Genomic DNA, 27,396 nt, shown 5'->3' with positions numbered 1-27,396 from the left:
GTCACGTTCTCTCAGTGGAGAACCATCCTGGCTAAGAGTGCACTGGACAGTTCCAGGGATGGAAGATCTCACGTTATATCTCAGCGTTAAATCATCCGCATATTCAGCTTGGGTGGACGCTTGTGAGGTAATGGTCAGTATTCCTGTATGCAATGTCATTGTTAGAAAAAAGCACAAACTTTCATGTAGCAAACCAACACTAGAATGAGCTTCATGAAATTTGTAGTATTGATCAGGCTTTCAGTAAATATGTAATTTATATATCCAGTCCAAGTATGTTGCTTTTAATTCTGAAAAACACTGATACTTTAACCCTATTCGGACTAACGGGTGGACGGGTTCCATCCATACCTAAAACTTTCATCGATAACATAACAGCTATTGGCTCAAATTAACTGAAGTTTTATGACTTTTCCTAAAAATTATTCATCTTTGGTTTAGTAATAAAATGACATTTTTGTGTAGTATAGTTTTTTAGTTATCACCAGTTTTTGACACCCTACTCCCAAAATTGTCTGCAAAACTAGTAAAAAATTAATCAGCGTGAAATTGAAGAGGAATTAACTCCACCGCTGGATTTTGCGTCAGCAGTTGTCGGAATAAAATAGGTCACGACGTCAAATCTTCGCTCTGCTTGATATCAGATGTGTTGCAATGTATTGTTCAGAAAAATCAGTGAACCATAACAAGTGGACTGGCATTTATGAAGAAATGCAGTTGATCTCGTGGGAATTGTGTTTTCGCTATCAAAAGTGCATAAAGTTTAGAACTCAACTTTGTCACAATTTTGTAATCGGCTTCTAGCAACAATTTCCCTATGTCAAAAATTAGGCTACGGAACTAAAATACCCCTCCAAATTTTATGATAGGCTAAATAAAATGGTTGATAAATACAATACAAAAATGTAAAAAAATATAACGTTGGTATAATAAGCTTAAATAAATACAAAGATTAAATGTAACCATAATTTTACTGCACATTTTTAATTTATTTTTATGGCTTTATGGAGGTCAAAAGAAGACTTTTATGTCATGTCAAACTTGTCATTTTTTTGACTTGTCTGCAAGTATGCTCTGTACATTTTAGTTTGCACAAAAAGAGAAAAAGTTAGTTTCATTAGCTGTTGGAGCTTCGTTTACCAAAAATGACAGAGGTTGAAACTTCATTAGAAGTTTCGAGCTAATATCATCTCTAAAACTAACATCAGCTTTATGTTCAAAAACCAATGCAATTGCTTTGACTGCGAAAGTATTGGTTTATTCGGGATCACAGTTTGTTATGGAATTGTTTTTGTTGCTAAATCAATCTCACCTTAAACTTCCAAACGTTAAAGGGATATTAAAGGAAAAACCTGACTTGGCGATTTTCCACGTTCTTTGTGTTTAACTTGCTACCATAAAACGATTTTCAATGAAATTTTGCCCCATTGCGGTCTGATCAGCATTCCGCGCGTGCTTTTGTCAGAGCTGTCAAAACGGGAATTTGCGTGAGCAGCGAAGCGTGCGAATGTACAGCCTACGTCATAAAAGCTGATCGAGCAATATTTCTTACTGCGGGCGATTTAACTGTATGTATTCTCTCATTAACCTGAGTTTCTATGATTACAAGCGGTAGTTTTTATACTTGGAGAATGAAATAATGTTTTGTCTAGTTCAAATACTGCATTCAAAGAAATGGCATACACATGATTTTACACAACCAACCAAATCTACATAGGCTGCTGTGTAAATTCACGCTCGTCTGATCACATAGGCTACATTTCTTGGACCAACAAAATGAGCGATTTTATGTAGATTTAACAGGACATTGAATTGCTTTTCATAGTTTAGTGCATTTTTCACTTGGTGCAGACTTACATATTACTAAGGCCATTTTAATTTAACCTAAAAAAATTCTTTTTTACTTTATTTTTACTGAACGGAATTGATAACTTGGAAACAAATAAGGCGATAGCAAGTCAAGTCAATTTATTTTGTTTCAACAGCGCCATATATTAAACAAGCAGAGTAAATGTAATCATGCATGTTGTTGGAGCGGAAAACTGTGAAACCCAATCAGCTCGGTAGGAAGTCAAACTGCTCTGATGGCGGGTTAGTGCCACTGCCAACTCCAGTAAATCTTCGACATAACCTTTGGAAAAAAATAACCGTTATAACCCCATAATACAAAGATGAACGTTGAATCAAACAAAAAAAATTTGGCAATAATTGAGATGCAGGTAGGGTACGCAGAACTTTTTTTATTTGGGAACTTAGAAACATTTTTTAGGCTTATTTGCTGTACCGGTATACCAATTCGTACTTCAAGCTACTATTTTAACGTAAATGAAATACCCTCTAAGGTTTTAACTCCTCAGATTTAGTCTGCAGAGCTTAAAATTCTAATAAGCATGTCTCAACAGATTACAGTGTTGTAGATTTTGGACTACCGTTTGGCAGTAATACGCTGTTTCACAACAATTCTATTTCACAAACCAACAAATGTGCACTTTATAAACTTTTTGTACAACAAATTAGTATTAAACATTCCTTACTTTTTGAAGCTTTTTTGGGCTTAATTGTAGCTTGGCATCCTTTTGACAGTGGAACACCAAAATCCGATGTGTCATATTGTGTTGCTCCATCACAAGTCACTTTGGTTGCAGCACACTTGTCAGTTTGACAGGATACGTCAGAATGAAGGAAAACCTAATAGTAATAGTGCAACAGTTAACATTCTGCAAGAAAGTGTAGAATGCCAAAAACTGCATTTCTCTTCCACCAATTAGTAAGCCATAATGAAATGCTGAGCTTCAAGCATTTGGACAAATTTCAACTGTGTGGGTTTTATTACTTTCATCCGCCGTTTGTTACTACAGTATTCATGAATAATATCTTGAGGCGCTTCTAAAAGATTTCATAGTAGGTTACGATTAAAAAGTTGTGTGACAAAATGGCCCAGGTTCGTTATCCCTGGTGTAAATTATGCTATGTCTATGTTCATAAGAAATCAGCATTACGTCATCCATCAACAACGTACCAATGTTTCATGTGTATCTAGGTCATCATCCATTCTCACAGAATCATGTGTTTCACTGTCACCATCTGTACTCACAGCAGTATCACTATTCTTGTGAGCAGCAATGTCTTCAGCTATCCACTGAAGCAAAAATATCAAGTAATAGGAAAATAGTTGCTACATGGTAGTGTGCTAGGTATTGGTAGGCCCAAGGCCAGTGATTGTCAACATGCTGCAGCCTTAGTTAACTGCTGATTAGTTCTTTTACCCGGATGCACCCAAATTCGTACCCTGAACAATTCATGCCCTCAACTCGTACCCTGAAAAGGTCGAAAGAAAAAATTAAAAATAGCTGAAGACACTGATCGGAGTTTAATAGCACAAAGCCGAAGTCGCTGATCGGAGTTTTCGCAAACAAAATCGAGGGTTACGGTTATCGGAAACTGCGGAAAAATGTTTGCGGAAACTGCGATGAGTGAGGGTTAGCGGAAACTGCGATCAGCGACTTCGGCTTTGTGCTATCTTTCTTTCGATATTTTCAGGGGAAAATTTTTGAAATGTTTGCGGAAACTGCGATCAGCGACTTCCGCTTTTTAATTTTTTTTTTGATCTTTTCAGGGTACTAACTGAGGGTACTAACTGTTCAGGGTACGAACTAGGTTGCATCCATCAAAACCTAATACTGCAATTCTAACTAAATACAATAAGGCAGTGGCTATTTGACCGGCTCCGGTCTTTGAATCTGAAACACTATTTGACCGGTCATGACGTCACTACATAAGCACTTTTTTCTTTTTCTCTTTCAAAGTAAAAGACGAGAAGCGCCGATATAATTTCTAAATTCAACACGTTTTCTTCAACTCAGTCCGTGGCGCGTGCGATACGTCTCCGTCTGCCATTCTGGAGGGGATGAGTTCGATACTATCTGGAAGCATTCTTTTTTTTCATTTTTTTTTTATCTAAATTTTGACCCGAAGCGCATTTTTGTGGTCAATTTTTAATTTGAGTAGCCTACAGCACATTTTTTTATGTCTTTTCAAATTTGAGTAATAAAGTTAGAGTTTTTTTAATTTACTGGAATTTGAGAATTTTTCTTGGTAATTTTCCGATCGTCATAAGTGACCGTGTTTGCCGAAAGACCAATTACATTTTTGCTCTCAAGTTAGTTATATACAGTACAATACTTCTTTAAAAAATGGTTTTACCATTACCATTTTTTTTAAAAGAAGTATTGTATATAACTAACTTGAGAGCAAAAATGTAGGGTCGTTCGGCAAACACGGGAAAAGAAATGCTTATGTAGTGACGTCATGACCGGTCAAATAGTGTTTCAGATTCAAAGACCGGAGCCGGTCAAATAGCCACTGCCATACAATAAACTATAAAATCAACATTACTTCATTAACTTGACGTCTTCTATAAGCTGGTCACCAGGAAGAAGTCAAATGTGATCTTTCAGCTGTTGCACTAGTTCCTGGTGGAGAGGGAAAGATTGATGGACATGCACCAGGTTTCAAGTAAAGTCTTTTGACATATCCCATTTTGAATTGAAGAAGATTGTTGAAGTCTGCTTCTTGAAAATGCAGACCACAAATTATGTGGTTTGATTTTGGTCCACTCCACTTACTTGTGGTGTTGACAAATTTTTTCCATTTCCTTTTTTGCGTACCGTACTATCTTTGGGAAACTCAAACATACCAACTTCAGGCTTATGCAATGCTGTCGTGTCGCAGCCAAACACAACACAAAAGTTAGGCATAGTATTTGCTACGGTATATATGTTGCAATATTGATATTATGGACATTTAAGTTTTAGCAATGCTACTACATTTATACTACCGTACCTCACCTTTCTCGTAACATTGCTACTATTACTCAACGAAATATCCTAGAAACTTAAAAAACGTGTAAAACTATCCTGCAAAACTCCTTTGAACGCAACACGTCCGAACTTTGCAACCCAGCGCGCAAAAAGACTTTTGATATTGCTGGAGCTCTTAGCATTTATGACGTATACTCTAGCAGTGCTTCCACTTTTTGGTCATTTTGAAAAAAAAAAAAATGAAACATTGGACTTTGGGCCTTGCCAGCGCCCTTGAAAACAATTTTTTTCGGTAATTTTTTTAAAAATGTATTCTTGAGTGTTCAGTTTACGCATTTTCATGCTTAATTCCAGTTTGAAAATTTCATTGAATATGCCTTTAACGTAGGCATACACTGTATAAGCCTAAATATATTTATGAAAAGCGCGATTGGAACACTCCAATGGAAAAGTTTTAGGAGTAATGAATGACTGCAGACTTTTACACTGCTCAGTCAACTAAAACATCATCAGGGAGAGATTACTTTTATTTCCAAAGCAGATTGGCTTGCATTTAGCAACGTCGTATAAACGATCAAATGACAAACATTCTTGCATAGCAATAGATAGAGTTTCACTTTTATCAGCATGATCGTTGATTTCTTCGTCACAAATGCAAATACATTTGTGAAGAGGATCTTGCATAGATTACTCTAAAATAAATTTGGTTTGAACAAAAGATGATTTTTCTTCACTTGCGTTTTTTAGTTTCCAATACATCACCACGTGTTTTCAATTGTTAGGTTTGTTGATAAATCATATATTCAGTGGTTTATGGTTGCCTACTACTCACCAATCAACATACAACTTTTAAAAAGTGCGATAAACCAGCTTTCGACTTTGTTTTGTTCGACAATCTACAATGGGACAGAGCACATTACTAGGTTTAGAAGTATGCAGGCTACTTGTTTTGAACTTTTGCAAAAAACAAAGTTGCACGTCTAACTGATTATAGCAGAGACGAAGCTAAAGCAAAAAAAAAACTGGATTGTAAAACTGAGTTGCAGAACATATAACGCAACTAACGGTATATACAGTTTTGCACAATTATTTAAAACAAAAGTCCACACGCCCATGCATCTTTGAAGAGCAAATATTTGAAATAACAATGACATTTTCGATGGTATTTCTACAATTTTTAAACTAGTAAAAACCCAAATTCAGATAAATTTAAAAGTTTTTTTGCTGATTAACATTTAGCAACGCTGAAAACATGAAGTAAACTTTCTAACATACGTTTATTTTTATTTTTGCCATTTAGCGATAATGCAGAAAAAGATTGAAAATATGGATCCAAAACTAAACAAATTTGCATGGATGGAATCTATTTCTTTTTGACTAATATTTTTGCTAAAGTAACATTGTTTTACGTCGAAAGAGGCTGTCAAACTGTTGTCGTAATGATTGCTTCAGGCTGTGGAAAGTTTGCATAATTCATTCATCACCAATTTCTTAATTTAATTTTGTGCTTTTGTTACCACACAAATCTATACTTCAAATTTGAAGGAAGTTTCATTGTGAAGCATAGATTGAACTAAACTGCCCGAAAAGTGCTTTGAGTGATTTTAGACTGCATCCTTCCACAGTATTCAGTCAACCGAAACACCCTTATTGTTTTCATGTGCTTGAGACATTTCGTTTTATTCACAAAGCAGATTGGCTACATTGGCCAAGGTCGTATAAACAATGGAAAGATGAGCATTTTAGAATGAACGCAAAAACTGATAATTACTCACAGAAACCCTCAAAATCAGCAATTTAATTCAATCAATTAAATTCAAAATAATAATTAGGTTGAATAGTTATCTACAGGGGCGTTGACAGGGGGGTCTAGGTGGTACTTTTGGACCCGGGCCCGGAATATTTAAGGGGCCCGGATTTTAAAAATTCCTTGCGACTTCAAACATAATCAAGATCTTAATATAATCAGATCTGAAGGAATTGCCATCAGAGGTTAAAACTGCTATGTCAGCCGTCAGATGGTTAAGTACCGGGCCCCCTTCTGGGTACTGGGCCCACCATCTTAGGGGGCCTACTAGTAATAAACTTTTGCGTGTCAGTGACAACATGTTTTTTAGCTGCTAAAGTTTACTGTGTGTACTTCCATTGAGAAGATAATTTAGGTCCGGTACCAATGAGATGCTGGGCCTGGGCCCTTATATCAAAATATCTCTAAAATCACCACATTATCTTGGTCGTTATTTTGTGATAGAATTTCAGGTGGCCCACAGGTAATAGACTTTTGCGTTTCAGTAACAATCTGTTTTTTAGTTGTTAAAGTTTACTGCGTGTAGCCTACTTGTTTATTGACAAGATAAATTAGGCCCGGTACCGGTACCAATGAGATGCTGGGCCCTTATACCAAAACATCTCTAAAAACCACATTATTTTGAAAAGTTAAAATGTGACAACATTAGTAAAATTACCTGTATTTGAAATAAAACAGGTTGGTTGCAATTGAATACTTGAAATCAAGACAGGCCCAATTCCTACAAAGGTGTGTTTAAGATAAATGTGTTTTAATTATTTTGGTTGTTTATTTTTTCGTATTTTGTGGTAAAACTTTGGAATTGACAACTGTTGAACTGAAACCGCTTTATACACTGGTAGTGGTAGGGTCACCATACTTTGTGTGCTACTGTTATAGGTTAAACCACGAAGTAGACAGCTCGTTTTAAAATGATTGTCATAAATGGGCAAATTGTATAAGACATTTGCATAACTTAATTGCAATGCCTTGTCTAAATTTTGCAAAAGCATAGATTGAAACCTTTCTTTAGCATAAGGTGAAAGCATTCATGTTTTGTACGTAGGTTAGCTTCTCATAATCTCGTTAGCATAAACTTTAAGAGTCAGGTACGATTGATTTTGAAGTCTGCCAATAAGTAAACAAGACACATGAAATACTTTTTGTAATACTGGACTAGCTTAAAGTTTGGTTGGTCTATTGATATCCCATTTAACAATAAAATATTTTGTCTACATCTACCGGTATAACTTGCAAGGTAAAAGTATTTTTTGAAGTGTCAGAAGCTGCGTTAAGGCTGTTGCACTTTTAGCTTAACGTTTTGGTTTTACAGGGTGTTTTGTTTTCTTAAGCTTTACTTCAAAGTGAATGTTACTGGTTTACAACTGGTAATCTAGTTCTAGAATGGTGTAACCTTGCTATGTACCAAGATTTCATTCAGCATTTCATAAAGAAGATGTCTTGTTTGAACTACCGACATTCTTGCTTTGAACATTTCAGATAAACAAAACTCTCAAAGAGGAATTCTTTGAAATGGCTGAACATGGAGGTTTGTCAGAACCTAGCAAACTTTGCTTTGCCATTATTGCAATTGGAATACATTCGTTTACTATGATTAGCAATGGTGCAGACGTGCTGCAAAAGTTTTGCAGATGTTCCAAACAAGGGAATGTTTTTCTCCAAGCTCTTTGCATAGTTTTTTTTTTTTCAAAAGTTATGTTGAGCCAAATGTTAAACCTTAATGTACCAGAAACCATGAAGCATTTAATGCCATCTTTACCCATGTCTTTAATTGCTGTGGTAAGAACCAGATAAAGTGATCAGCAGGCCACAAGCTTAAGAACGACCACCAAAAGTAACCAAACAATTCAAAAACTGACCTCAAAGTCAAAGGTCAGCAAGTAATAAGCGAACATTGAGTAATGTAATAGGTATATAATCAATTAACCTGCCTTTAACTGTAGGCCATAAAAATGTTTGTCTTATTTGTAGCCTATTCCATTTGTGCAGTCATATTTTGTTTATTGCTAAAAAATTGTGAACAGTAAACAAAATAGCATTTTTCATAGATTAATTAGCATTTTATTTTTAGCATTTACAATCCCGCAATTATAAATATCCCTGACTTTACAGAGGTAGCTATCAGCAAGTGTAACCAGCATATTACATTTAGATACCAGTATAATAAGTATTTTATGACAGTTGCCAGTATTGTGTTTGTGATTTCAAATCGTTGCTGCTTTATGTTTCATTTCTTTCATTCCAAGCAAAGATGAAGCTATAACTTGATAGACTTGTCCTATGTTTACTATTAGTTATATTTCTGCTGTGTTCTGTACACTGCTGGGTTGATGATTGTTTATGAAGTTATAAAAGTTTAACTAGGTAGTAGTTAGCCGGTATTGTGCATTGTGCAGTAAGCATTATAACATTTCATTAAGCAGTTAAGCACCAGTAACCTATGAAGGCATTGTGAGTACTGCAAAGTTGTCAGTGAGTGATGAAGCTGTTAGACCTTACCTAGTAGAAACCTATTAACTAGTGTTACACTGTAAATATTGCTCCGTTTTGTTAAAGATCATAGTAATTTTCTTATGTATGCTGTGATTCCTGTGAAGTAGTTGCAACATGTGATGAAGTTATTAAACTTCATCTACATAAGTCAGCACTTATGCACCATTTCAATAACAACTGTTTTTAGCATGATTGACCAATGGTGTTTGCATATGAAAAAATAATTACATGTAGAAAAGTTAATTCAACAGTTAGATTACAGCAACTGCTGCTCATAATAATTGTGCTTCTTAAATTCAGCAACCACAATGTTCCAAAAATAAAGCAATTAATAAAAAAAATGTTTTAGTGAAATATAGCATGATTAACAACATGTTTCTAATAATAGTGTATCTTGTGTGAGTAGTTAATATACCATGTACGCCATTCTGTGCTGTTATAAATGAACACTGTTCTGTTGTGAATTGAAAGTATATCACTAGATTGGTAACTATTGTTTTTATCGTACTTAAGTTCCTGATTATGCACATTTGAGTACACTTGAGTTTTCATGTTAGCATTTTGATTGGGTACTTGTTAGCTTTTTGAAAGAATTGTATAGGTGAGTGGTTTAATCAATCAATCAATCACTGGTTTATTTTCTTCACAAAATACCACATCAAATGCACTGGTACATTACATCAAAGTGAGATAGGAAAGAAGCGAAAGACCTTATGAGGTCACCAAGTCAGCCTCCACCTCGGCGATCCTATAAGGCAAAACATAGTTACCACTTGGTGAAAGTGTTAAAATGTTGTTTGTTAAAGCATTTGTGAATTCACTTTTTTTTGCACTTCTAAACTGTTTTGCTATGTTATGGCTATACATTTAAAAATAATAGGTTAGTGAAATTTCAAATGCCAATTGTAATTTTTGGAAAAAATTGCTTCCAAATGTAGGTAACCAATTTAAAATTTTCATAATTTTGTCAATTCTTGTCCGATGTAAAAAATTGTATGAACTCAATGTGATAAGCATGTCAAATTTTGATACCAGCTTCTACTGTGTGATATAAGATCTGGGTTGAATAACCCATACGCTTCATGATCGTTGCCAGTATGTTTAGAAATCGTTAACACTTTTGGCTTTCATTGCAAGCAAAGGTGTAGCTATGACTTGATAGACCTGTGTTTGCTCTTATTTACATTTGTATTGTTTTCTCAACTGGTGAGAAAGTCTAGTGAAGTGAACCACCTTTCCATATCAGTGCAGTTAACATACACACTATATTATCATAAGTCTGCTTGCCAATAAGGGGCTCAAAATTATTTTGGCCCCGGGGGCCCACAAAAGGCTTAACACAGCACTGCACTTCAGCTTTCTGGTGGTCCAATAGCCACTTCAGCCACCAAACAGTAAAATAAGAATTTAGTTTAGTCTAGTATAGTGATTTCCCTAACCATGAATATTACCCGAAACACGAATTTCAAAATAAACAGGTTAATATTTGTTTAAACTCAAACTGAAATGGCACAGGTAAGAAGATTGCTATCCCTGTTTCTGCACTAAAAATTGCATTGCACTAAAAACTGCACAAAACCCCTTTTCAGATTGCAGCAATCAGCAAATGTTTGATCGAGGCCCAAACACCTTTTCCAAATCAAATTGAAAACTTTTTGACTGTCTGCACTACCTTTGCTGTAAATTCTCTTCTGGTGAGCTTAGAATACTCTAGCGCCATGTGACAAATAAAAGTTCAAAAAAGCAACCGCTAGATAGAGATATAGTAAGTTTTGCGGTTGAAGAAATTTTAAGATTGCGCAAGATTTGTTAAATGACCATGCTTAAATGACATCAATAAAAGTTTGTACACAACCTTTATTTTCATAACATAGTCGATGAAGGCCGAAGGGGGCCCGAAAATAAATTGGTACCGGGCCCGAGAAATCCTGTCAACGGCCCTGGTTATCTAGACGTTAGTTTGTTTGATTGCGCTGTAATTTCTGACGACTCTCTTCATAATTCATACATGTTCCAACGCCAGTCTAAAACAATTACATTTCAAGTAACTTATTCCTTACAAAATTACAAGTAAATTGAAGTCACAAGGAAATCAATAGCAAACGCAATGACTAAGCATTATCTGAAAGTTGAAATATTACTTGTAAATGTAGTGTAGTAATTAATGTTTCCTACTAAACAACAAATGTTTTTCGTAGCATAATATTGGTTGGTGAAAAGTTTTGTGCTGGTTGTCTGGAAAACTTTGTCATCTAGTACAAGCAAGTTTAGCAAACATTTGTATTGTTTATTGTTTACAAATGTCTAGTCCGAATGGGGTTAACAACTTCTTGTTTATCAATCTCAACTTGTGCTCACTCTGTACAGGTGGCTACTTCATGTTAGCCGATTGTGCTATAATGTTGTGATCAAACAAACTGATGGAAAGTGACAACTACACCACAAAAAACCGTTGCGAGCAATGCAAGGATACGACTTTGAAAGAAATACTTGCGGCATTACGCGCTAAATTCAATAAAAACTGCAAAACTATGACATAGCAGCTTGCAAAAATTTAATAATTAATAAGCAGCTTAAAAAACTTACCGTTTCGTTGTTTGAAAAAAGAGATGAAAGCACTAATTTTACAAAGCTATGGAGAATCGTAAATTGTATGTTATGGAAATCTAATCTCTGCTTATTTCTTGTAATTTTGTGTAAACGTTATCTAAAATAAAGGTTTGATTTATGCTTGGTGTGTATTTTAAAGCGCGGAACATTCTATTTTTCTGTTACATTTTTTTGTCCCTGAAGTGAAAAAATTATCATTTCTTCAGGGTGGTGGCAATTGATTTGTAGACCGTATTGTCGTTTCGTTGTCTCACTGTCAGTGTGGGAACTTGCACCACTTTTGCATCACAACTTGCGTATTTCGACCATGGACTGTTCCTGTTTCTGGCAAATAAACCACTGATTGATTGATAGCCTTCAGAAAGAGCTGAATGTTCTGTTGAGGATTTGAATATTTTTTGTTGTTGTTTAAATTCTTTTTCGTAAATGCAGCCTTCTTTTACAGATAAAATACAAGAAACAATGATTGACTCAGTCAAATTTTTGTTAGGTCAACAAAGTCAATTTGTTGAATTATCAAGTCAACTTTTTTTTATCTTCACGTCAATAAAATCTTGCCCTCTCACTATTAATTTTGCTTTTTGAGATAAAAACTTTGCAAAAATCAAAAAAAGGGATTTTCTTGAAGATTTGTTAAAAACTTAAGCAAAAACGTACTTCAAATAATCAACTTTTCCTCAGACAAATTGGAAAAATATATTAGTTTGCTACCAAAATAATTAAAAGTGGGAAAAACTATTGATTTGTTTTCAAAATGATTCAACTATGAAAAAATAAATCAAATTGATAAAACTTGAAATTTAAAGAAACAGCATTGACGTTACATTTCTTGTGAGAAAAGAGCCTGTTTATCTACAGTAATTTGGCAATTTTTTCAAGTAACGTTTTTTCTGCAATGGTCATCACTTCACCATTACATTTTTGTTTCACAATATTCTATGAGAGAGTGCTTACTCTGACTGTTCGTCCTTTGTATCGCATCCAGGTTGATTGCATCCTATCGTATTCAGGCTTACGTGTGGTTGTTGTTAAATTGTTCTAAGGCTACTCACTAGTCGAACAATTGTCGCCACCGAAGTTGTTGCTGCAGTTGCACCAATAATTGCAACCAACAGGAATGCAAAATCCGTTGTTTTGGCAAGGTGACGAAGAACATGCAGATCGACTGTTTTGTCCTAAGAACAAGAGAGCATTGAAGACTGCAAATAATTTTGATTTTGAAACAACTCACAACATATCATCTAATTGCTGTCGTGACATCGAGTAAGCATTCTGTCCGGATTAAGAGTAATTATCACGTGCAACTACAAAAATAATAAGGTTTTAGGGTTTGTCAATGGCAACCCATCTTCACAAACCACTATTATTATGTTTATTTCATTAGCATTTTAAACTATAATTTTCTTAAAATAAATTTTATGTTACATTATTCATATAGAATCAATAAGACACTGAACAAGCCGCTTTTACGGTGTTTCACTTTTAACAACAAGATGCTTTATTTATGATTGTTTAGTTGTGTTTAGATGTTTATGTTTTAATAGCCTTTATTTTATTTAGTCTTAATTACTTAGGCGCAGACAAACGAAGTTTTCAAAAGCACCACTTACTTGGTTGTTCACAAACTGTCCAATGTGTTGATGAACAGTTAACAGATAAAAGGCTGCCGGATGGTTGAACTACTGCGCAATTCCCGCCGTTGTCACGTATATCTATTGTAAAGCAAAAATTTCAATGTAAATGCAACTATATATGCAGACAACGGTCTTAAACCACATAGATGAATGTTTTTATCCAACAAGAGTTCCAGCATTTAATAGCTGCATTTGTAAAGAGAAAAACTTACACACCACATTACTCTATCTTCTAGGTTTGCACATGATAAGTCAAAATGCTGAGTGATTTTGCTACAGTAATGACCACTGATGAAGTGAAGCGATAGTGTCTTCCTCAAGTTGCAGAATTACACAAAAAAGATATGGCACCTTTAAAAAATAAACCCTGAAGCAGCTTTTTTGATTTATTTTTTGAGCTTTATTACCATGCAGGATATTTAGTATGTTCTGAAAAGTTGGCGGCTTGAATATAACAAATTTACGCTATGCTGATGATACTGTTCTGTTGGCTGAATCACAAGAAGATCTTCAAGAAATATTGGACAATGTTAACTCAATTGGTAAAGAATTTAATATGAAAATTAACGCTAAAAAGACCAAATCAATGATAATCTCAAAATCACCAGACACTCCAGTACTCCAAATTATAATTGACAATGAAATTATACAAAAAGTAAATTCTTTTTCATATCTTGGTCATTTAATAATTGAAGATGGGAGGTGTGACCATGAAATTCTTAGACGGATAGAAATTGCAAGAACTACATTTGGAAAAATGAAAAAATTTTTAACCAATCAACGTTTAAATTTATCAATTCGTCTCAGGATCTTAAAATGCTTTATCTGGTCGACCCTATTATACAATTCTGAAACTTGGACAATGTCACAAAAAATGGAGAAACGGATCGATGCCTTCGAGCTCTGGACATACAGGCAAATGTTAAAAATTCATGGAAACAAAAGATCACTAACGATGAAGTACTCTCCAAATTCAATTCAAGCCAAATGCTCTTACAAACAGTCAAAAGAAGAAAATTGAAGTATTTCGGACACACAATAAGGCAAAATTCATTACAAAGATCATTAATAGAAGGGAAGATAAACGGTAAAAGAAGTAAAGGTAGACCAAGAATGATTTGGACAACAAACATCACAAAATGGACAAAATTAACTTATGAATGTGCAGTACGCACAGCTCATGGTCGAGAACAATGGCGCATTGTATCCAACCCTCCATACGAGGAAGGAACAAAATGATGATGATGAAAAGCTGTAGTGTCGATATTGCAGCAACAGGTTTTCTTTCAGAGTGTTCTGTTAATTAGTATAGTCGCAGTTCAATTTGTTTCACTCTTGCAATTAGACGCCGATAGGAAGTAGCAATAACTTAATGAACTGATTTTACTGTCTTGTCTTACAGACTAATGAGCCTTCCCTTTCCTTCTAATAGATCGGTATTTTGTAAGCTTGATTTTAACCCTAGCATGCATACCATGAACAAATTTACGTCAATGCATAGCATGGGTCATTTTCACCCGTATTGCGATTTTAAACCTGTGTATTGGTAAAGCAGGAGGAAAGGAAGAACTTTAACCTTTAAAAACACCTTTCAAAGTTTAATTAATGTGATATGCTTCCAACATGATTTCAAATTTGGACCTAGTGTTCGAATAAAGTAAATGAAGTGATATGGTATCAAGATAATGTCATCGAATCTTATTGATCTTTAGCACCAGTGAAACATCAAACTGGTGCTACAAATAGCGCCTTCACACTATAAAATGAGAGGCAGTAAAAACATCCATTCAAATTGATTGAGTAGTTGTTGACAAAATACAAATTACTTTTTCGCCTCTAAAGCCAAATAACGCCATCAGTTCACATTATATAATGAGAGGCCTTACACCCAATGTCTCAATGTAGAGACAGTTTTATTCAAATTGTGCAGAACAAGAAGTGGCATCTTTGTACGTATCAAATGTATTGTGAAATTAAGACAATGTCTTATATGGTTGCAATTAAGTTGACTTGTTTCACAATTAACTGAGCACCAAAACCTGGTTAAGGAAATTGTTATCGCTTGTCATCTCAGGACTAAGTCTTAAGTTTTTAGACTTTATCAAAGCCGATTCTGAATGAGGGTTCAGAAATTCAAGACATCTGCAAACACGCCTTGTAGCTTAGAGTTTTCTTAGAAAAACCAACGTGACTGATTTTAGCACAGAAAAAAGGCGTGTAACATAGGATTGAAACATTACCGTTCTGTTTGATGACAAACCTCTAATAATTTAAGTAGGCTACGAAACCGTATGTCAAAAATCTCACCAAACTACAAACATTAACTACTTTGATATAAAACAAGTCTTGTTTACCATCATTTAAACGTGATTTGTCTTTCCATCTCCATTGTCCATTAATTCTTTGAGCTCCAACGTAGAAGTTGTGTCGAGGATCGTTGACTAAGCTAATCTGTCTGAATGCAAATGCACGCAAGGCATCAGTCTTCAAAATTGCCAAAACTGTACCATCACCACGATTCGTGCATTGCGATGCGGCTTGCTTGTAAGACGTAACAAGGGTGGTTGTGAAAATGTATGTACAGTCCCCTGTTGATGACGTTCTGTTCAACGCTGGAAAGAAAAAAGCTTATTAAAAATTTCAGTTACATCATAAAATCGATGGAGCTAGTAGAAACCTCCGAGAAACTGAAGTTTCCTTGTGGAGTGTGCGAATAATGGCCGAGAGGTTATGTTTGATTTTTATTTGCTCAATTGTACTTTGAAATGATGAAAATGAAACATGGTAATATACCTTAACCAAAACTAGTAGGCTTGTTTTCGTATACGTTATAATCAAAGTAGAGTATTAAAATTACACTATTCAGGAAAAAAGGAACTGTTTTTATTTTATGGCGTTTATTTCGAATTTAAGGTCAGGTTGTTTCTGTCATGTCTAGTTTTTTAAGATGTTCAAAACGGTTGCTTTCTGTTTTTGGTTGAAATTTACGTGATGATCTCACTGCGACCACCTTTACATATAAACATATTTGAACGAAGATTAATCTGAGTCGTTGATAATGATGCTTTGCAATCACAACAACAAGATCAATTGACACAAACTCGAAGTTTAATAAATTACCGAGCTCAGAGATTTAATACATCTCGCTACTAAGTGCCCAAAACTCCTGTTTCTCGACTTCACAGCCGCCTATGACAACATTGGCATCATGCCATCACTTGCAAACTGCTTCGCCTGTTCTCGGACAGGCATATGGTCTGCATGATCATCGAGCTTGTTCACAACAGAAGGGTCCATTGATGGTTTATGAAGCTTAGGGATCGCAACCATTAAAGCCCTTCTCCAGATTTTCATTTGTTGTTCATTGTTGTTGATAGTTTACTTTGCAAGGATTTGCTTTTACTTAATTTCCTCAAGGAATTTTCTTTTATTCTGTTTTACAAAATTATTTTGTGGTGCTACTTTCCCCAGTGGATTTCGATGGCCTTCTAAAGATGTTTCTAAAAATTCCTATTTGGGCTGAACGCATTATCTATATACCAGGCTCCGTATGAAAAGACATCAATATGGTACGCCTGAAGTTAGTAGTAAAAGATTTTAAGACGAGATTTCAGTGAATAAGTAGTCATACAGTTTAGTTACCAAAAATTTCGATTTCAATCATTCTTCTAGTTCCATCAGCTTTCGACGATATTGAGATAAAAAATGTGTGTGATCACCGGAAAAGCGCGAAAACAAAAAACTATTCGAATTAAGTTTGCAACTTGTTCTTGTTTTTTGTTACTTTGAGATTACTGTTCACAATTTACAAAGCTTGTAATTCACTTACAACTTCGCAAACGCAGCTTGAAAATATTAATGTTTACTGAAAAAATATTGAATTGAAGCCAAAAAGATATCTATAAACAATTAAAATATCAAGCTAAACTAAACGTAAAAATATTTCTAATGTACATATTGTGCCCTTGGCCATTATACGGCCAAAAAAATTCCCTGCGTTGTGAGGTGTACACTTCTCGACGCAACAGCATCCTTTTTTTAATCAATTTAATTACTCTTGCCAGGCTACCAAGCAGCAGCGTACTGCAATTCGTAACGCAACAGTGTTATGTGTTCAGCTGTAGGCCTAGGGCTAGGCTTCCTTCTCTAGACAGCCAAATCAGCCGCAGTTCCTTTGTTGTAGATGAGCTATGTTTAATTGTTTCGCTCAGTGATGTTTAACCGTTATGTTACATTTTTAGTTAAACATAGGCTACTATCTACTCAACAAAAATGTCTATTTTAAATGTTCTTATGTGCTCTGTTCACAGAGACTGTGGAGCATGAAAATCAGCAGAAAGACAAGTTTGCACTTTCTCGTTTTATTTAAAACTGCATTTGATAAATAACTGTAGGCTACATCTTTGACAAATATAGTAGCTGGTCCTTCAACAGTGCACCAACATTTGGTACCTTTCTTGTTTGCTTCCTTGTAGTGCTGATAATTGTCGTTTAAACTCGTTTCAATTTATCACGAACTTAAACCAATGAAAAGCTGGAGGGCTACTTCTGAGTACTGCCGATTTGTTTTCAAGGGCGGTATGCACTGCATTACTTGGAAGCTCATCTTACTGACATTTTATAGTTGCTCTCTCTATCAATGTTTGACAACAGGATTCAGCACTGTCGCTACACGATGAGTTTAAGCTTTCAAAAAAAAAACATTGTTGCATCACTGGTCGAATGTCATAATATCTTCATTTTCATCATATGAAAGCACGGTCTTTGCCATATTAAATTAAACACCCTTTCATTTGCAATCTTGAAAAAAATTGTTACTTACAAACTTTTCTTGTTCTTTTTTATAAGACAGTTTGTTGAGACAGTTGAGTATGCATGAAACAGTTGGTTTGTATCATATACAAGGTAGCACCAATATTGTTTGACAGTCACACTTTTTCTTACCAAAAATTTCAATTTCAATTATTTTTCTTGTGCCATCAGCTTCACAAATATACCTCCCTGAGTCATTAAACGTTACCTGGATGAAAACATACGTCACAGTTGAGTGGAAAGCGCAATAATTTAAGGTATGAAACATCAGGACAATCATCCTGCCTAAAAGACAATCAAATCTTACATTGGTTTCACGTGAGAAACTTTCTTAAGTCCCACCAATCAACAAATTGATGAATTCACCATCAACATTGCTTACAAATTGGTCTTGTAAATATATGGTAATGAATGGTGTCTTTCTTGCAGCTTAACAGACATGATCAAAACATCATTCACACAAAAAAATTAACATTTGCTTGTTTACATTCGTCAGGTTCAAAAGAGCAACAACTCGTCGAGCAAAAATCCTCATCTTTTGAGATGGCGTTTCATTTGTCTCTTCTCGTATCCACGACACTCTGGGCAGAGGACGGCCTGTTGCTACGCAACGGACAGTTACATTCGAACCTTGCATGTACTCGATTGGAGAGGGAGGAAGAGTAATGTGAGGTGGAACTGTATAAATAAATAGCTATATGACTTATAAGTATCTATTATAAGTATATAGACTTTCAAGTATTTAACTTATAACAATCTTAAGACTGACAAGTAAATGTATTTATATCTATAGTTGCAAAAATTTAATTAAATCATTAAAAAGTTGGTTTACTGCCTTTTCAAAATGTAGCAAAGCGGATACACTGCGTCTTGGCAGTCTACCGAGCTCTCTTGCAACTTCCACATTTAACCTTTTCCTAACAAACCTTCATAAGAGCGTAGTCTTATGTGCACCAATTATATAAAAGATCAAAGTGCTCTAGTTTAAACTGCTCGTGCCTAAACGCAGCTGTTTATTGCAATTTATTAAAACAAACCTCTCATTACGTTCACCATGATCTGGCTACTTTGGTTAATTTCACGCCAATTGCTTGTTATGGAGCATGCGAGTCTGAAGGTACCATTGGTTTGTACATTTCTTATAGTTTGAGAAACACTGAAAGAAACAAATGTTTCACAAATTTAAAATTGTAAAGGTAACACTACTGAACTTATTATTAATAAAATAAACAAACTGCCTTCTTGTCCAAGATATATTCTTTTCTCAGAGCAATATCGAAGTCTGGAAACGTATCAGACACCTGTTCGACCGATACAGCATTGATACAAGACTAATGACATGGTGTAAATATGAAACCGTGGGCATAGGGCTGGCTTGGGTGATGCAATGGTATTTGTATGATGCGATGATGGTTGGTGTTGGCGTGGTGTTGTATTGGTCTGAATGAGTTCCATTTTATATTGCGAAATAAAGCAATTTTACTGTTATGGGATAGAATTGCCAGTAGCTATACAATGAGCGCACAGCCATGAAGCTGTACATTGTAAGAGCATCGCACAGTGTTGAAATATTCGTGATATGCTGATAGTTACATTACTTGACCCCAGCATCTTGTACGAGCTGCAAAATTGTGAGTATTTCAAGCGATTATTAAAGGCCATTGATTTGACAAACAATGAGACAGAACATTTCACTCACGTCATAGACGCATTGAAGAAAACGTGTCGTATAACTCTGTCTTTTCCTGCTCTTTGAAGAGTACATTGCACCTCCCCTGGAACTAAAGCCACCACGTCGTAAACCAGTTCAGCATTATCGTTGATAAGCACTTGGATGGTTGCATTTTGAGCTGTGACGCTCAATATTTCTATAACGAGAACATTTTGGCAACTGAATTTGAAAATCCATCATATAAATTGTCGTATGAAGCATTGCAAACCAGAAAAAGTAAGCGACAGCGTTTTTTGTCTCATCAACCAAATGTTTCAACTAAGGTTGCATTAACCAGCTATTCCTGTTAAAGCCCAGCACCAACCCGTGGAAGGTCCGTGTGACGAGGAATTACGATAGGTTATTGTCTTCCAGGCCGAATCGTTGCCAAATTCTTCCGTCCGAACGTCATGACTTTCAATGAATGTGACATCATAGTCACAAACTCCACTTACTCGGATCGTGAATAACAATCAACTACACCGACAAACATATTCTTTACTATTCTTACTGGTAGCGCATGTATCTCCCATGAAATTGTCAGCACACCGGCATCGAAACCCACATCCAACCTCAAAACATGTCGCTTGGTTGAAACAGGGTGCTGTTGCACATGCGTTGTATCTCCTCGAGACTGCCGATAGAAATTGAGTGATGAGTGAATATTGTATCAACAAATTGTGATAAACAATTAACAAGACCAGCCTTGTGTTTTAGTACATCAAAGATAAAGCACTCGACTAAGTTCCATTGTTTAAACTTTCAACAAACTTAAACTTATCTGAACGCTTTAACCCTATCTTAATACGAGCTCTTTTCGTACGTGGAAAGCACGTCACCGGCTATCTTAGCCCTGTGCTAATTAATCGCTAATAACGGGAGCTATGAAAATCACAGAACCAAAATATTTTACAAAGTAATAGCAATGTGTATTGCGCATATAGAAATTAGATGTTTACTCAACAAATTTATTGAAATTTATTTTGTTTATTTCAAATTTATTGAAATAAAGTATTTGAGTTGAAAAAACGTCAGAAAGTCTGTTTTTATTTTAATCAAGAATAAGTAAATGAACCTCGTAATGTTAATATTTGGAAGCTTGTGTTAAAAAAAGCAGTAAGTAATTTGAAACACAATACAGCATATCTCCAACACTACATAAAATTAACCTAAAACTCGCCTAATCTTTCACAGATGACTCCATTCCTCGTTGAGCAATCTCTTGTTGCTATTACATTTGACGGTAAAATTACTGCACATAGTCCATTGCCATGTGGCGCTGTCATTAAATTTGTATGATCTGATTAATTATTTTTTACAAATTTTAGAGGCAAATGTTAAAATAGTGCAAAATATTTTGTATGGTTAAAAATCCATTTGTTACGTCTTTTAGTTATTTGCTGATAAAATTTGTTCATTCAATTTTTTTTAACCCTAGAATAGTTAAAACAGAGTGAAACTTTTCACCAAGCATTTGATAAATAAAGTGACCTAAAATGGTTGTAAGGCTCCATTGGGCCCAGTTGGCCACTAAATTGTTGTTTTGTTTTTTTCTTGTAGAGTTCGGCAGCCAAATCTCTTAGTATTTTCATAACCAGGAAAGACGTTAAAATCAGTACTATTGTTTATCCTAAATTTTGTTTGTTTGCTTAGAAAAATTAAAGTGTAAAATCTATGACTCTTCTCGTTCCAACCAATCCATGTAAAAATTTCCTTAACTTTCTATTTAAACCTAAAAAAAAATTGATTAGCCCATGTATGCTCCGATGTCACGCTGAATAAGTGGTGTACCCAGCTTTTAGCATTTATTTGCCAGCAATGCAAAATAAAGATAAACTACTGGCATCCTACTTAAGTGCTAATAATGAGAACGCCTTCTTGTTCTTCGTCGTATGAGCGTTCTTCCGGACTACATGTTTGGGCATGAGGTCATCAGCCACTCGACAGTCTTATCATCCAGGGCCTTCAGTCCAAGCGTTCCATGTGGTGGTTGATGGATTGGGCAGTCATGGACGACATTGTCTACTGTCTGATCTGTGGCACTACACTCGCTTCCCGATGAGGGAGCCAGGCCCCATCTGCACATGTCTAAACGAAAGCGACCGACGCCGGTTCGTAGGCGGTTAAGCCGGACCCACGCAAGTCTTGCGAGGGACATTCCCGGAGGGTGGGGATCGATGTCGGGTAGGAAATCACGGAGTCGGGAGGTGTTGTTTTGCCACTCCGTGTTCCATGTGTAGTTCGTCCAGTGTGCCGCACTTATTCCAAGATCTTCAACGTTGTTCAGAAGCTGTCGTGCGGCGGGCACAAATGGGTGTCTTGATTTCAGTCGCTGCTGTTCTCGAGGTAGGTGCTGGAATGTACTGTGGAGGAGGTAGTCGGGGTCCAGTGCGCGACGAGCAAGGGAAATCATGGCTCCTTTACGGCGAAGCTCAGCAGGTTGGATGCCTGGGACGCAGGCGTTGGAGTGGGACGCAGGCATCCAGTCACAGTGCGTAATGCGTCGTTGATGGCGGTGTCAATGTGGCGGGTGTGAGAGCTGCGGCACCACACTGGTGCGCAGTACTCGGCGGTAGAATGGACGAGGGACAAGGTAGCTGTGCGAAGGGTTTTCGCGTCAGCTCCCCAGCCGGATCCCGCCAGCCGCCTCAAAAGTGCAACGCCTCCAGATAGTTTTTTGCGCAGTGACTCCAGGTGTCGTCGGTACGTGAGTGACCTGTCCAGGGTTACGCCGAGGTAGGTGGGTTCGGCACAGTATGGCAGGCGTTCGTCATCGGTGGTAATGTTGATCTCACGTTTTGCTTCCTTGTTGTTTAGATGGAAGGCCGGCAACACTGTCTTTGCCTTGCTGAGCTGTAGCTTCCATTTCTGGAGATATGTTAATATAGTTAACATGTCCTGGCTTAGGTTCCTCTCCATTGACTGCCAATCTCCGGATGGATGTAGGAGAGCCAGGTCGTCTGCGTAAGCATACTTCCTGGAGATGGTGTCAGGCAGGTCATAGATGTACAGTAAGTGTTAAAGAGGAAAGAGCCAGGACAGAGCCCTGTGGAATGCCGGTCCTGAGTCGACGTAGTCTACTTCGTCGGCCGCTACCGCTGGAAAGGGTAAAGCTGCGGTTTTGCACAAGTTCCATAATCATATGGACCATGTGCCTGTCAGGAAGGAGACGGAGTAGTTTGCAGGCAAGACCGCTGTGCCATACAGTGTCGTAGGCAGCCGTGAGATCGACAAACACGGCGCCATCCTTCTTTTTTGCCGAGAAGCCATCCTCGATGTCTTGGGTCATCAGAGTGACCTGGTCTACGGTTCATCTTCCATGGCGAAAGCCAGCTTGTTCCCGAGAGAGCTGCTGAGGGTCTATTATCGGTTCGACACGGGCGTAGGTACGTCTCTCGAGTATCTTGAAGGGGATACAGAGCAGAGAGATGGGACGGTAACTCTTCGGATCCCCTGGGGGCTTCTTCGGCTTTGGGACTGCAACCACTAGGGCTCTTCTCCAGATTCTTGGGATGCGCAGGTGACGCAATAAGTGGTGTACCCAGTTTTTAGCATTTATTTGCCAGCAATGCAAAATGAAGATAAACTACTGGCATCCTACTTAAGTGCTAATAATGAGAACGCCTGGTTGATCTAATCAAACAATGAAAAGCCCAAAATGTAATATCTACATCTTTCTTTTTTATTAGACTTAAGTAGTGCTCTAACTCAAGTCTTCAATAATTGTCTAACGCTGTCAATTTTCGAAAAGCAAATAACCCATTTAGTGAGAAAATTCTGCTCAATTCCTCTCTGATATTTATAACTGTAATTTTTCAAATTAGTATTTTGACTTGTTACTACGATGTGCACCACTGTTTGAAGTCAAAAAACTAACATCAGTTATAATCTTAATAAATAAGCCAGACACAAAATAAGATTTTATAAATATTCATGGGAATCAGAACAAATTTAATCTTTTCACCTGATCTTAAAGCTGATCCATCATTCCATCTCCAGACATCCCTTTGTTCAGCTCCAACAAAGTAGCTGATTGCTCCTCTGCCTCTGAGCCTGTAACTATTAATCAAAACCGAAGCAAGGGTACGTTTTTCCGGAGTCTTCAACACAGCCAAGATTGCCTTGCTTCTCCGACAATATTCTTTCGCCTCCTCGTTCGTCAATCGCCGGTTAGTGAATTCATAAACGCAATGATTTCTTTGAGCACGTAATTCTACAAGCAGAATTTTTAAATCTTATTTGTCATAAAGGTTAGAGTCTGATGCGTCAATTCATAGCAATATGTTTGCACAGGCCTTGCTCACATGCAAGCCTAACGTAATGACTTGTGGCTGATTTAATTTCAATTTACAAAATCTCAGCTGGACTAGCTTCTTTTTACTTTAAAATAATGCTGTACATATCAAGATACAAATGTTGAAGCTTGTTCGAAGCAGGAAGAAATTTTCAATTTAACAGATCCATAAGAACTTAATAACATTAACTCATTTTGTAATTTTTTGTTCAATAAATTCAATCGTTTTAATTAACATTGTTAGTCATAATGCTAAAAGAAGTCATGTTATTGTTGTTGCCATGCGTGGAGCTACATCTCTTGAAAAGTTTGGCTTGTTCCTTTATTTTCATTATTCTGTCTTATTGTTTTGGTTTATAATTTTTTTATTTTTGTACTACGCATTGTTACATTACGATTACGTCACAATAACCATCAAGTTAACCAGATTTCCCTGTGTTGTTGTTGCAAACGAGTAGTTGTGATTCGAGCTGTCCAAAACGATTTTATTGGTTGAAACAAAATAAAAATTAACATTTTAAAAACTTTTTTTTCAAATCAAAATAAGCTCAACTATTTGTCACACACTAATAAGCCTGGATAAATTCCAAATCTTTTCTTTTCGAATTCACACAAAAGTCAAACTGCTTTTTATTCAATAAAAGGAGAGGGGGGAATGCTCCGAACAAACCTTTTGGAAGCATAAAACTTGATCTTTTCAATTAAAAACACTTGTAGCACTTTGTAGGACGACACATTGAGCAAATATGCATTTAATTTGTTTTAATTATTGTTTGCTTAATTTATGCTTTTGTTATGTTAACTTCAACATTATAAGACCGAGCGGTCATATGCGACCGTTTTTCTGTTTTAAAATAAATTAAATTTAAAATAAAAACTTAAAAAACATTATGATGTTGGTGAAATTTGGGTTAAGTCAATAAAATATTATTTTAAACTCATCACTTTTTTTGGTTTAGGTCAATATAAATTATATCTCACACATAATATAAGTAGGTTGGTGCAGTTTAAAAGTTTGAAGAAAAAAAGCAACTTTTCAATGCACTGTATATTAAATATAAATGCAACTTCTTTTTTACTGTTTTCCTGCAAAGAAAAGCTGTCTTGTTGATTAGTGGATCTCAAATTGCTATGAAATTTTGATGCTACCTGTGTTGTCATGTCCTTTTCCAATTTACATTGCAAGTACCAAAACCTAGTCTCTACTGTATTTATTGGATGACTTCAGTTTCGACTGTACCCTATAATATTAAGTGAATAAATACAGCGAACAATTATTAGGGTGGTGGTAACCCACTTCTTATCAGAGTGAGTGTTGTTCGAAAAGATCGACTGTGAACTCTACCATTGACTCCGATTGTGCAAACCAATCGAAATGTTGAGTCGACGATGTTTCGAACTGGATATTTAAATCTGCAATGAAACAAGTTTATTTCAATGAATAATAAGCAAAGTTTACTTGTGTCGAGTAGTTTTGTTAAACTTGTTAAATCTCAACCTTTGACCAATTCAAACTTTCAAGCTTTAAATTTTTTTTCTAGAGCTGCTCCTGTGTGTATCCGATATTACAATAAATATCTCCTCATTAGTAGGTTATGTATTAAAGTTTTTAGGATTAAATCTTGGAAAACGTTTAGGTAAGGTTTCGCAGGCTTGAAAATTTATCAAAAGGAGCACGTGACTAAAAAAAAAAGTTTGAAAACCACAGGTCTGGTCTATAATCACCGGTTAAATGCTAGAAGCGATTTCATGGTTGTCTCAAGCGCATTTTTTTTTATCTTAATTCGTCTGTACCGTACAAAGGTAGCTATTCATTTATGTGCATCGAATCAAGCTGTGCTAGGTTCACAGCCTACGCTTACTTAAAATTATCGCAAATCTTTAGTTAACATACTTTCCATTTTGTTGGAAGTCACGTTCTCTCAGTGGAGAACCATCCTGGCTAAGAGTGCACTGGACAGTTCCAGGGATGGAAGATCTCACGTTATATCTCAGCGTTAAATTATCCGCATATTCTGCTTGGATGGATGCTTGTGAGGTAATGGTCAGTATTCCTGTATGCAATGTCATTGTTAGAAAAAAGCACAAACTTTCATGTAGCAAACCAACACTAGAGTAAGCTTCATGAAACATGTAGTATTGATCAGGCTTTCAATAAAATGTTACATCTTGATGCTTTTGTGTTTAAACCAGGGGTCACCAACCTTTTTTGCATGCGGGCCACTTTGGCACTAAGGAGAGCTGTGGCGGGCCGCACTAATAAAATGTTAGGTAGGTTGACTCTTATCCTAGAAAGGAACGCATTTCGTACCCAGTATCCAGCGTTACATGTTGTTCATACCAGGCCAAGCCCCTTTTACAACACTTTTGACTTTTTTACAATGCCTAATAAACGAAGCCACTTGTTTTGCGCACTTATAGCGAGGCGAGCGGTTTCATCAGAATATTCATCGTCAAGCAAGAGTGGTGTTGTCACTTCGCTTCACAAAAGATATCTTGCAATTCACAATTTCAGTAAACAAGAAAATGTTTGAAACATCGCAATACAGGCAACAATAGTGACCTGCAAACATATCAGTGAAAAATAGGCTCCAATAACAGGGAAAAAGAAACCAGGCACCATGACACAAACACTTGTGGAAATCACCGAAAAATCGTAATTCTATCGTAATTCTTGAACAGTCTTCCCTCTAAAAAAGCAATGAGTTGGCTTCTCATCCTTTTCGTGAGTGTCTATAAAACCGTCTTTCTTTTATTATAGACAACTGTCACTTGCGGTGCTTATCAGCGTGGCAAGAATTTGTTGATTAACAACATTTAGCAGTACTTGCTTCGGCAGTACATATACTAAAATTGGAACAATACAGAGAGATTAGCATGGCCCCTGCGCAAGGATGACACGCAAAATCGTGAAGCGTTCTACATTAAAAAAAAACATTTTGCAGTACTTAGCTAAATATTTTCATAATATAATCAGAAAACGTTTTTAAATTTATATATAACATTTTGCCAATTTATTATAAATTGAGTTGGCACACCGACCTATTTTGCCAACAAAAACTTGCATAAAGAGAACACTGCTCGTGAAACACAATACCGGTAAAATCCACACTACGTAGTGTTTACATGACATTTGCAAACTTAAAATAAGCAACCTATGCTCACAGACAATTTCGAAATTCGAAAACAGACGTTTTCATCAACCACTGGGACAG

General features: G+C 36.2%; 1 protein-coding gene and 1 non-coding gene across 2 annotated transcripts; one reads left to right on the top strand and one right to left on the bottom strand.

The window, feature by feature from the left end:
- Positions 1-1,994: 1,994 nt before the first annotated feature.
- On the bottom strand, positions 1,995-13,360 carry LOC145771107 (uncharacterized). The gene is made up of 5 exons (XM_082582872.1): positions 13,341-13,360; positions 12,685-12,905; positions 3,020-3,139; positions 2,535-2,688; positions 1,995-2,131 (listed from the first exon to the last, which is right to left on the bottom strand). The coding sequence occupies exons 2-5, from the start codon at positions 12,724-12,726 to the stop codon at positions 1,995-1,997; spliced, it is 453 nt and encodes a 150-aa protein (XP_082438998.1). The 5' UTR covers positions 12,727-12,905; positions 13,341-13,360.
- Positions 13,361-27,004: 13,644 nt separating this feature from the next.
- On the top strand, positions 27,005-27,110 carry LOC145785190 (U6 spliceosomal RNA). Its single transcript, XR_014291141.1, has one exon. It is a non-coding gene; the product is annotated as a U6 spliceosomal RNA (small nuclear RNA).
- The last annotated feature ends 286 nt before the right edge of the window (positions 27,111-27,396 follow it).

Source organism: Aplidium turbinatum, chromosome 1 (assembly GCF_918807975.1).
Source record: "Aplidium turbinatum chromosome 1, kaAplTurb1.1, whole genome shotgun sequence".
NCBI classification, from domain to species: domain Eukaryota; kingdom Metazoa; phylum Chordata; class Ascidiacea; order Aplousobranchia; family Polyclinidae; genus Aplidium; species Aplidium turbinatum.
The sequence above is the reverse complement of the archived record's forward strand: the minus strand, read 5'-3'. Positions and strand labels throughout refer to the sequence as shown.

What these genes read in the sequence shown, in the direction of transcription:
- LOC145771107 (XM_082582872.1), bottom strand. Translation starts at nt 12,726, where the DNA reads ATGCAATCAACCTGGATGCGATACAAAGGACGAACAGTCAGA. An exon ending in TAGATACACATGAAACATTG is followed by an intron (nt 2,689 to 3,019) that starts GTACGTTGTTGA and finishes TATTACTATTAG; the next exon opens with GTTTTCCTTCATTCTGACGT. An exon ending in GCCCAAAAAAGCTTCAAAAA is followed by an intron (nt 2,132 to 2,534) that starts GTAAGGAATGTT and finishes TTTTTTCCAAAG; the next exon opens with GTTATGTCGAAGATTTACTG.